Source organism: Watersipora subatra, chromosome 2 (genome assembly GCF_963576615.1).
Source record: "Watersipora subatra chromosome 2, tzWatSuba1.1, whole genome shotgun sequence".
NCBI lineage: Eukaryota > Metazoa > Bryozoa > Gymnolaemata > Cheilostomatida > Watersiporidae > Watersipora > Watersipora subatra.
Genome location: NC_088709.1, coordinates 48948307 through 48960916, shown reverse-complemented (window position 1 = coordinate 48960916; position 12610 = coordinate 48948307). Strand labels below are relative to the sequence as shown.

General features: G+C 38.1%; 1 protein-coding gene across 1 annotated transcript; it reads right to left on the bottom strand.

Moving 5' to 3' along the window:
• Positions 1-215: 215 nt before the first annotated feature.
• On the bottom strand, positions 216-2603 carry LOC137388275 (uncharacterized). Its single transcript, XM_068074766.1, has one exon. The coding sequence runs from the start codon at positions 2601-2603 to the stop codon at positions 216-218; it is 2388 nt and encodes a 795-aa protein (XP_067930867.1).
• Positions 2604-12610: the final 10007 nt, after the last annotated feature.

The following is a 12610-nucleotide window of genomic DNA, read 5'->3' as shown; positions in this document are numbered from 1 at the left end:
GCTGCACAATCGAATACCACACGGAGTTTGCCTTTCTTTTGGTGCTTTACTGCAAAGTGTGGTATATACCACACGCAACCTTTCTGAGGAACAATATTGGCAGCCTCTTCAGCATGGCCCCCCGAAAACATCTCTTGCATGAATTGTACATACTGTAGTTTAAACTCCGAGTCTCTCTCAAATCTCTTAAATAGTGAAGTGAGGCGTTGTTCGGCTTAGCGTTTGTTGTCTGGTAAGTGTGGTCGCTGCCTAAATGGTAAAGCCATCTGATAAGACCCTGATGGTAGCACTTCCGTTGTTTGTTCCATGATGTTTAGAAATTTTATGTCTTCTTGAGATATGAGGACATGATCGTCGAGCTTGATGCATGTACGGTGTGTAATAAGTCTTCTATCTCCTTGCCGTCTGTTGTCTGCTCCAAAGACGGTCCACCCCAACATTGATTTCCTGGCATACGGCAAGCCTTTGACTTGAACTAATGTTTCTAAAGGGGCAAAAGCCTCGGGACAATTAGCTCCTATTAGCAATCCAATGGGAATGTCCATCAAAGGTGGCAATTTCCTTGCAAACTCTTTAAGATGAGATAGTTTTGCCACATTATTTCTGCAAGGAATGTGGTCGCGATTGCATGCAATATCTTTCCAACCATAGGCATCTAAGTAAGTGAAGTCTGCTTGTTCGTATCCTTGTATTCTAATATCTTGATATAAAGTGACCCATTTTGTTGATTCTCCTGTGAGAGTTTCTACTGTGACCAATTCTCTTGTGTAGTCGGGTTGGAGATATTTCGCCAAGTCTGTATTGATGTAAGAGTGGTCTGAACCTGAATCAAGGAGCGCGTATACAAGTAGCGTTTTTGCAGGAGATTTGTCAGTAGTTATATGCACTGGCAAGATCATGCTGAGGGAGTTACCTGTTGTACCAGTTTTCTTTGAAGATATTCGTTTAAGTTCTGCACTTGGTTCTTTACTCGGCTGAATATTTGTGCTGGGCATCGATGTGGTTGAGCTTCTTTCACTTGGTGGCTTTGGAACCGCAACTTGTTCTTGGTTTCTCCAATGTTTAGATGTTGTCGAAAAGTCGATGTGTAGGACTGTTGGATGTCTTTTCCCACATCCTGTCTTGGAACAAAAGGCTCTGTTTGGGCACTGTCTTGATACGTGTCCTCTTTTAGTACAGCCAAAGCAAAGACCATTCTCCTGAAAAAATAAGTTCTTTGGTTCTCTTGGCAGTTTAGCAAGTGCCCAACATTCGTTCGTTAGATGGGTTTTCTTACAGTAAAGACATTCACTTATTTGAGAGGTTCCTGTTGAATGGCTTCGTAATTTCATTGGATTGGCTGGAGCATAGCTCCTTTCCCTTTTATTGAAATCTGGCTTATGTTGATAGTTTTGACTTGCTTCCTGTCCGCTGATCTTTCGTTCTTCTTCCATATCTTCAGCTTGCTCTTTGACGAATTCTGCAAATTCATTAAAAGTAGGATAACTGCTATATTCTTTTACACACACTCTCACCTTTTTGGCCCAGGATCTCAACATCCATTCTGGTAATTTTCTAGCAAGAATCTCATTTTGGTTTCTGTCATTCAATAGGCGCAACTCATCACAACCTCGCATTGCGGATTTGATGTGACTTAGAAGATTTGCGTATTTTCTCATAGAGTCAGCATCCCTTGTGCCAATCTTTGGAAACTCCTCAAGCTTTTTTCTTAATCCGAGAGCAGCATCATACTGTTTACCAAATCTTTCTCTCAAATCTTTCCTTGCGTCTTCATAAGCATCCATTGTGTTGGTAAGAAAATACCCACTGACTGCATCAAATGCTTTACCAGAAATAAACCTCTTGAGGTGTCTTAGTGGTTGCAGTCCTGTTAAGCCTTCCGATTCAATGTAGGCGTCAAAGTCTATTTCCCATTCCTTGAACATAGTAGGATCACCCTTAAAAACACTGGGTTCGAGGGTTGAGCGCTTTGTGGACTTCATCGTTGCGATCAATGCTTTGGTGAGGGCTTGTATTTCACCTGAACCGGAGTTGTTCATTTTTGTCTCAGCGTTTGAAGCTGCAGACCCTGTCTCGGATTTGGGAAGACGATTGTTCTTGTTGTTTGTGGAAGAGCTCTGAGAGTCCCTTGCCTTCTTTCTAGCCATCAGCTGCTGAAACTTTGCAGCTGCCTCTTCCAGCTCTCTTTCTATATCACTATCATATTCTGCGGAGTTGACCCTGCTTGCCTCTTCTATTCTCTCTGCTAACGTTCTCTTGCAATCATCAACAGTTGACCCATAATATTCAAACATGTTGTGTAGTGTGGTTAACCTTTCCTTATCATCAGTCAATTCACACAATTCGACCCACTTCTCCTGTATTTCCTCTAACATCTTCTCGATAGCAGAAGAAAAATCTTGCATTTCTTCTTCAGTGTGCATATTCGTCAGAAAATCTTCTATTTTCTCCAGTTCATCATTTATCAACTTTGGAATATCCTTGAGTAATGTAGACTTTTTGATACGATCAGATGTTCTAAATATAGGTGGGCTATTCATTCGGTGGCCACTACCTGCTTGTGACGTGTGCTCTGCTGAATTGACATCTTGTTCTGAATTCATTATAATGTTTAAAAGAGCAATAATGATAATACCCTGAGTTCGTTTATAATTACAGAAAATCAAAAGGATGAAAAAGCTGAAATAGATTGCTTTAAAAGTAAATACCACAGTCAAGTCAATATCAATACAAAAATTAAATCTTATACTTTTACACAAAAGAGCTTCAATACCATTGAAACTGCAAAATATGTGATCTACAAGAAATTTCAATACGTCTAGTTTAGGTATGTGAAGTCAACAAAATAATACTAGTTGCAAACTTGGTCGAAAGCGCCACAATAGATTATAAAGTACGAGCGAGGACCGGCCAAAAATGACAGACACTTCGGAAAAGACACTAACCGCGGCAGCCAAACCGTGTGCCGATCGATTACCAACCGAAATTAGCCACCATCCAAGCAGGGCAGTTTACAAGAATAGTAATCCAAAAGATTGCAAAATTGCTCAAAGAAAAATAATATGACAGTTTCAAAACAGAGTGACAATTTTTAATATTTTTTAAATCTTAAACGATCTAAAATTGTTCAGTAGTTATCTAATAAAGCTATCGAAATGTTTAACGCTTTCGAGTATCTTAATATTTCCTTATCTCAATAGTCTGAATAGGGTTTTTAGCCGGCAGATATATTGTTCTATTTAGCCGGCTCGTTGTTTCGGTAATTACTGAACGTATATTCGTCGACTTAAATGGCGTTACGATGTTGTGTGGTATATCAATAGTGTAGGTCTGCACGGCGGCTCAGGGATCCCGCGTCAATCAATGTCCTTTAAATAGTTCAATATAGCCGGTACGTCGGCTCAATAGTTGAATATAGCCAGTACGTCGGCTCAATAGTTGTGGCACTTGTGTACACACGTTCGGTAAATACGAGACACCTTTAAGTCCGCCCAGCAGTTCTTTGATGTTCGTTGGTTATTTTCTCTTCTAGGAAAGATTTCACTATAGCGGTTTACGCTAGGTTCGTAGCTGGCAAGTGTATTAAGCTGGAATTGATTCACTGATTTGGAGATGACTCGTTGATGTTTTATTCAGTCAACACCGAAACCGTGAAATCTACAAATGATTAACATATTTAAAAGTTCTTCCACAGCAATATAAAAAATAACGATATTATAGAAATAGAAAATTATCGACACAAACCTTTTGCCGTCTTTGAAAAACACTCACACAGCTAAATCAAGAAGTCAAACGAAACAAATTAGCGATAAATGCAAAAATGTTCTGAACAGAAAAATTGTCAAAAGTAAACGCATCAGTTGCGTGTTACTAGTTGAACTTCAAAAGTCATAATGCCGAGCGTGGATGGAAGATAATTGCAGGAAGTGAAGGCGTGTCGAGACACGTCAATACACGTCGAAACAACCCTTGTGGCGCCTTAGACCCGGATACAGCGATGTTTTACTTAACACAAGACAATAAAATTGGTGAGTTAGTAGAGACAGGAAATGTTAGTAGGGTTCTCTTACAATTATAGTACATGTTCTATTGCTGACTAAAGCCTGGTTCCCATATCGATTGCGAGACTCCGGCGGTAACATGCGCAGCAAAACGCTTGCGACGCTAGGCTCGCTGGCATATGTTCACATAAAGCCACATTGTTAATAATATCGTAAACATAATTTTGTAATCAAATAAAATTTTCGCTCCCCCATGCCATTCCTATAATGGTGACCTTTACCCGTACAGTGCATTTCGGGAAGGCTTTGCCTGCGGTTTTTTGCAAAATTTGAGCAGTGCGAAACTATTGCGATGCTGCCGGCAACTACTGGCGGTCCTTGGTGGTACCCGGCGTAGGTTCCCATTTCACCGCTAATAACCAGCTGTGCTGTCGCCGGTGCTTTGCGACGTATATGGGAACCAGCCTTTAATAATTTAACTAAAACATACATGTTACCAAATATAATTCTTTGACTTGTAGGCACTGGTGCCAATGAAACCACCACTTCATTGCCACCAGAGGATGCTGCCATTGCCACTTCTTTCCATCCACCAACTACACTCAGTGTTTCTTCCACCACCAACACCACCATCCAATCATCAAAATCATACTGAGCCTCACCACTGAAATCACCTTCGCCACCACCGTTATCATCAACGCCGCCAGCCTTCGCCTCATTACTATCGCCACAACAACTGTCACAACCACCACCTCTGCTATCCCAATCACCATCATCTTTCGCTTCACCACCTCTAACACCACCACTTCCGCAACCACCACAAACACCGCCACAATCACCAAATCATCTTCACCACAACTTCATATCTACCCCATTCACTTCATCGCCACCATCACAATTGCCCCTCTACTACCATCACTATCGCCTCACCAATAATAATCACCAACACTACACATGTCGACTCACCACCCCTACCGCCTAGCCCGCCACCCGCTGCCGCTCAACTTACAACTTCCACTTGTACTCAAATAAAGCCCATCTCTTCTAATCCGCCGCTCTTCACCACAACACCACCAACCACCACAACACTATACCTCAGCCAATGTTGAAGTGAGTATTGATTGTCATTATGATGGATGTAACTTTGTTAGAGGATTCTTGACAAGTCATGGCAGTTGGTTACTGACAGTTTAAAGTTTGCTAATATTTGATGATTTTTAGTTTCTACTCGGTGAATGCCTGGCGTTGCACGGGTAACAAAATAACTACCTGACAATTTTGACTAACTTAAACTCGTAACATAAGCTAGCTCAATATTTGTTCTATTACACACAGCATAGGTAAAAAGATGCAAAGATTTGGAAGCATGATTCGCTGACATATGATATGATGACTTTCTATTGACTTTTGACAATCCAAAACTTATAAATCAATAGAGGGTAAAAGGCGTGTTATTTGACAAGCCATCTTTGGTCTTTTTATTAATTGTTGTCACTGATTTACACAAGAATAACAGTTTATACTGTTTATGCTATGAATAGTATTACTGTATAACATCAGGTTATCAAACCAAGAATAGAAAAAGAGTTATAATCTTCTGAATGACGCATCTCTTTTATTATTTTCTATCTAAGAGTAGTTGAAGGAGATGTTATATATATATAATGTATAAATATATTATAGTTACTAGAAATTCCACTGTCATACAGCCCACGACCAAAGAGATGTTGGAAAAAAGAAAGGGTACTGATGGTTGAGAAATGCAATATTAGCAGTCAAATGGCACTGCAGTGCAATAGGATAACTGCAATGGTAGTTGTAATGTACTGGGTGTGGGTGTTATTATATGTTTATATCTCTCCTCCTGCAATAGGAGAAATGCAATATTTGCCAATATTAGAAGTAAAATGCACTGATATTATTAGAATAGCCATTATTATTAATATAGTAATAATATAAAACCAATGCAAAATTTTGTTCACATTTCAAAATGTCATAGCTAGCATTATCAAGAATTTGTGATGTTTATATAGATTTTTAGAAAAGCTGTACTACGTAGTCATTGTTCTGTAGTCATCCAAACTTATAATTAAATATTGTAATAATCTCATAAGAATCGTTAGAAAGAAATATCATCGTCATTTCCTTTACTTACACTGCATTGGACATCAGTTAGAATATCAAAGTACTCAAAAGTGTCTAAAATGTCAGTTATTTTGAAATCAGCAAATTGTCGAATTGCCGAAACCTTCGGCAATTCGACAATGCTATAGACTGGTGAAATGTGCACGTTATTTTTTTATAAAATGCCCGCGACCTAATCGTTTTATTCTCTGTCGCTTGGCGTTTCAAGTTCCGGTCTTAACTTTGATAAAAGTAAGGCTTAGCAAGTTTTAATAACGATTTTTGACCGATAAATCTGTCTATTTGTGTATAATTCGTTCAGATGGTTACGTTCTAAGATACTGTCGACACTTTTCAAAGACTTGGTAATATACATGTATTTGAATTGGTTTATATGTGTTTTTTATCGTTATTATACTTAAACGACTCTGCTAAACCATGGTTAAAATTGTTCATGAGATTTTAAAACGAGGGTTTGCGACGTTGTTGTTGAAAGTTTTCGTAAGTTGTGGGCACATGCATTTATCATGTGCATAAGTTAGCATAATAATCACATCATTTATCACATCATTTATCACATCATTACACATGCACATAACGGCAGCCTCATAATACTCCATGACCGGAATGAAACTCTTATTTAAAGTGGATGAAGGTTTGGAGTTCCCGTCCAATTGGAGAAAGTTGGGGGGCTTTTTGTATGTATATACCTCGTTTTCGTGGGGATAAAACCTCATGAATAAAAGAGTGTTACAACATTTACTTCAAATTGAAAAGTAGAAAGTCCATACTTGGAGTGAACTAATAAAATAATTAAAATAGCATTACTAAGGTGTGCCTAGATACGCAGATTCGTCATTATTTGATACATTACCAAAATGAGTATAGATAGCTTTATCATGATATGATACAGTACCAAGGTGAGCATAGATAGCTTTGTAATGATGTGATACAATCAGATTGTCTCTTAGTGATTACATTAGTAATCTCTTATGGTCTCCAAGTGATCTCTAAATTAGAGAGTCTCCATGTGATCTCTAAGTTGAAGATCATGCTTCTTTTGAATTACCATGTTCTTAAATGTCGGTTGCATTTAACTGCAATTTTTGTTAGCTTTGATAATAAATATACTTATTGGCATGCAAAATATTTGCTGTTACTATATGTTTACAGTAATTGAGCCCTTGAACTGCCTAGGGGTACATGTAACTCCTCTGCATGCGGCATGGCTCCAAGTCTGTAATGAATATATTGCAGTGAGAGGAGAACTGCAATGCCCGCAGTGCATTGTCAAGAACAAGAGGTTAGATTGGGAGTACGCACATCGGCCATCAGCAGTGGAAAGAGGGATAACTCAAACAGGACAAGTAGCCTATACGAATCCTGTCTCATCAGATAAGAGGTTTGTATGTTGCTGTAACTGCCAATTGCATGGTTGTTACAATCAGATTCAAATGAAATATGCTGCCAGCAGAGGTTTGGTACTGGTATACTATTCACACATGAGACAATTATAATACCAGCAGTAGATACAACCCTCCAGTTTATCAGTATGCATATTTAATTTCTTATACACAAGTTTGTCATTCTTTTTCAGTTTGAAATCTAAAAAATTGGAGCCACCGCTACCGGGGTCAAGTAAAGGTCGTTTATCACAAGCCTCCAAAGTATCAAACCTACTTCTCACACAGAACTATCTGCCAATCGTGGATATGACGACCAAGTTCTATGGAGAGCATTTGGGTACTGGCAGCAAATGACCTTCCGATCTCTTTATTTAGAAATGTGAATAATATCTTCATGTGATGTTTGTGTTGAAACAATTATATATTTTGTTATTATTTTGCGTGCTTTATGAATATAATTTCTACAATATGAAATGAGAGACATGAAGTAGATGTAATTTGAATTGCACTTGAAAGTATTGATCATGTCTCGACTAGTTTGTGCAGTGAATCAGATACAACGCAATGTTTGCTAGCGATTCTCAGCAGATAAACATTCACTAGAGCCTGTCAGTCATGTTACCTATATCAGACGATATTAAACTTCAAAAGTTGGTGACTACCCTAGGACACTTATATTTTGCTAGTATTTAGTTTCGGGAGTAGCTCACAGAGTAAAATTTCACAGCAACTTAATTTCGCAGCTCTGATGAGTGCAAAAATATAGTGATTTAGAAATAAATGCAGTGGAACAAACATAATTAGATTCCTCAGGCTCAGTTCACCGATAAAAAAAATTCAATTTGCGACTAGTTTGTAATTGTGAACCGCAGGTAGAATGGTGTGGGCAAGGCCGATAATGCAATTTGATCGCTTGCTGTCGTTTGTTTCTTGGACCATCAACATGCCCATTTTCACTGGGGCGGCTGGCCGGCTGAGCCGCCCCAACTTTTTGGGAATTTTTTACGGTAAGTACAGTCCAATTCGGATAACTCTCCCTCGGATAAAATGTAACGTTTCATCTCAAACACAAGGTTAACTCGAACGGATTTGTTTGGTCAGTTCCAACGCAATGATAAGTTGCTTCAGATAACTCGACCTCAACATCATTTATTCGAAAAGTTATTTTATATGGACACGGTTTTTATCGCTGTAGAATATCACTTCATTCCAAGCCATAGAGACCAACATCGACTTCTAGTAGTTCTTAGGCATCATTATTATCATCATCTGAGGCAAAATATTCTTGGTAACGACTTTTATAAAGGTTTGCAAAAGGTTAAGTTTTGTCAAACACTCGCTTGGCCAGGTCCCATCGAAAGCGTAAAAGCCTTCAAATGAACTTAAAATAAAATCCGCAAAATTGATCTTTGTTAAAACGCTCAAAAGAAAAAGATGTCTTTTTCTGAGCATTTTAACTGCGGTCAAGTTTTGCCTATTTTCATTTAAAAACATCTCGTCAGTCACATCACCTAAAACAAAACAAATCTCAAGAAATAGAAAAATGTTGATACTTTCCGATAAAATTTTTTAAAACTTCACACGAGAGGCCTGGCTGAGGCCCTACATGAAAGAAATCTGTTGGGGGCTTACACCGCCCCACCCTTCACACCGTAGGTGTTCATAACTAGTCGCCTAACATTAGCCACCCCAACTTGCAACCATTGAATACAGGCCTGACTATCAATGAACAAAGCTATTTAGTTTCGCTTTTTCGCTCGTTTGTTATGATAGTTTAGTTTGATAGTTTAGTTATAGTCGCACATGAAATTTTCGTGAGAGGATGACACCGCGAAAACGCGAAAATTAGATGAGGCGAATACACAAGTGTCCTAGGGTATGTGATTTCAGCATTTCGAGTGGTTTGTAATTTATAAACCTAAACACCACAAGTAGGGAAGTTTTCTAAGACAGCAAAAAACTAAGTCACTGTGGTGATTGGTAGATGCTGATTTGGCTCTAGATAAAACTTAAACAAAAGAAATACAATTACCCGCTTAAAAGTAATTTTCATGATGAAATTAATTTGCCAGTTTTTAAAAATCCATAGACGAGTGTGTTTAAACCAACTGAATATGACAACATACTCTTGTGAAAAACTGAAACACGAATACTGTAGTATAGAGAGCTGTCGGTGACTAAATGTGTGTCACCAAACAGGGTTTAGTATTTCGAAAACTGACCAATCAATGTTGAACAGCTTCTGGCTTTTTGTTGGTCAGTTTTGCGTTAAGCTCTGTGATTGGCTAAAAATTTCCAATTGCGCCGCTCTTTCTTTAAAGCATCTTCAGAAAATGTTTGCCTTTTTTTGTTGCTCAGTTTCTAAAATGGAACTACTTTCACTTAAATATGATTGGTTAAGTCATAAGACCTGAACTACTTTCGTTTCAGAATTATTCTGATTGGATGTTTTGGTCATACTCTTAAGAGAACAACTCCAAATATTTGAGAAGTTAAATATTTGCGTGTGTGTGTGTGTGTATTTTATTTCATCAATTAGTAGAAATATAATATTAAGCACAATAAAGATATAGTTATAATATTGAATAAGTTAAACAAAATAAATGAAAGCTTAGTTCCTACTCGTCAAGGCATGATGAGACCCACATGCGCAGTAGCACTGCAGATAGTCGATGATATTGGCTCACAGGAATTGGCAAACTCTAAGTGCAGGTCTGAATTAATCTAAGCTTAACAAATGTTTTTTAACATTAACCCTGAAACTAGTGCAATTTTAAAATTATGCTCGTGATTTCGGTCCCTTTATAGTAAATGAAATAAAGACAAGCGAATGTGTAGAGTATACCAACTAATAACTGCTAATAGTAATGCTACATGTTAATAAAAACGGAAAATAGTAAATGAGATAAGTATGTAAATACAAATAAATACCATATAGGTACCCAAATGATATACATAAGATATCGACAGATGTAGCCAATTCGGCTTATTCGACAAATATAATGAATTTCTAAATGAGTCTAAATAGCTCTTACTGAACATCAATCACCCAATACAAAGACCAATTAAAACACAAAAGCATATGATTTACTAAAATCCTGGACGGTAGTTAAAAAGAATTGTTAAACCAAAATGAGTGTTATATAAATAGATAACCAAAATAGGGTATATAACCAAATAGTTTATATATATTATCCCTTCTCATATTTCAAATAGCTCATTATATGTTCCAACCGGCCGAGTACCGCATCAGAATACACTTTTCTTGGGCCAACCACAAAAACTCACAAGTTTCAAAGACACCCTAAAATACAAGTTTATCATAAGCAGTCCAACCTTCTGGTTAGACTGCTATAAAAAAGATCGGTAAAAAAGATCACATCATAACCTTTCCTCCCCACTCGACTTTGCACACCTCCCCAAATATGATGAGGGCCAAAGAGGTGTACCTGTTAGCAATAGAGTGTCATTGACAGCTGTAGGCCTGACTAATTATCCATTATATATCATATACATATATATACTAGCTTTGCCTGCCAGTGTTGCCCGGATATTAAAAATCAGCTTATAAACAATGAGAAGGGATGAGAGTTGCTTACCACTTGCTGGCAAGCAACTCTCCAGCAAGTGGCAGGACATTGCCAAGTGGCCTGGCACATTGTCAATCGAAAATTCCGCTAACCTAGTTAGTAAGCTTCAAATGCTGGTAGGCAATGACATTGCGTCAGGCTTGTTACCCAGCTAGGTTAATCTAATAATAGCTATAGCCGGAACGCAGACAGACATATGATATACGGAAATACTTTAAAAAATATACATATAGACATAAATCTCAATGTGTGTATGTGTGTTTTAGTTTGTTCGGCTATATCTATTAAAATTTACGAATGAAAAATCCATTTCATGCTAGAATTGATCTCAGAACATCTATTCACCAGGCAAATCTCTTACCAATTAAACTACACCAGATTCATGGATTCATTAGGCAATATGCTTGAGGTTTCATATCCGTGAATGTTGTTGCAAAGATTGATCTAGCGATCTTCATTTACATATGGATGCATGGTGCAACGTGTGCGCCCAATCGTGATTCTTTGTGTATGTGTGCTGAGTTTGTGTTCACATGCGTTTCACTGTTTTGTTTTGTATCTCCGGTGTGTTGTTTTGTGTCATTGTTTGTTGTCGTGTGTGAGTTTGTGTAAATGTGTGTGATTGTTTGTGTGTCACTTTGTGTTGGTGTTTTTGGTTTCGTTTTTACACGCTTGGGTGCATGTGTTAGCACACAGAAACATGCATGCACGATTGTATTTGCATGCGTGTCTCTGTGTGGGCTTGTGTGTGTCTTTGTGGTCTTACTGTGTTTAAATTTGTTTGTATTTGGGTGCCTGTATGTGTGCATGTGGTCTGTTTGTTTGTCTATGTGTGTGTCAACAAGACAAGCAGGTGTGCGTATGTCTGTCTGAGTCTCTGCATGTATGTGCAATTGTGTCCTTAAATTTTTTATGTGTATCTGTGTGTAATTTTGTGTTGTGTGTGTCTATGTGTACTGTGTGTGTGTCGCTCTCCATGCCTGTGTGTATGTTTGCGTGTCTTTACATGTGTGTGCGCGAGTGTGTGCTTATGTATACATCTGTGTTTGCGTGCACTTGTTGATGCCTGGCTGTTTGTGCGTGCTTGCGGTCCTCTGGCTATGTGTGTGGGTTTGTTGGTGTCTGGCTGTGTGTTTTTCTTTTTTTGCTTGTGTGCCTTTATGTGTATGCATTTTGCTTGTGTGAGCATGTATATGCGTGTGTCTGTGCAGGTTATGTGCCTTTATACGTGTGTCTGTGTTTATGCGTGTGTGTCTTCACTGTTTTTAACAAGTTTTTGAATATGCGTCATTTTGTGTCTGCGTGACTATCATTAGAATTGTCATCATTTTTCTCCAAACCTTGTTCCAAATGTTGCAGATAAGCCAGATTCAATGGGGTGAACTTTTTTCAATCGCATCAAGTATTTCAAGTCTGTCAAGAGGTTACCATATTCTTCAAGGACAAGTTTATAACCTAAAATTTGAAGGTATATTTAACCCTTTCGATA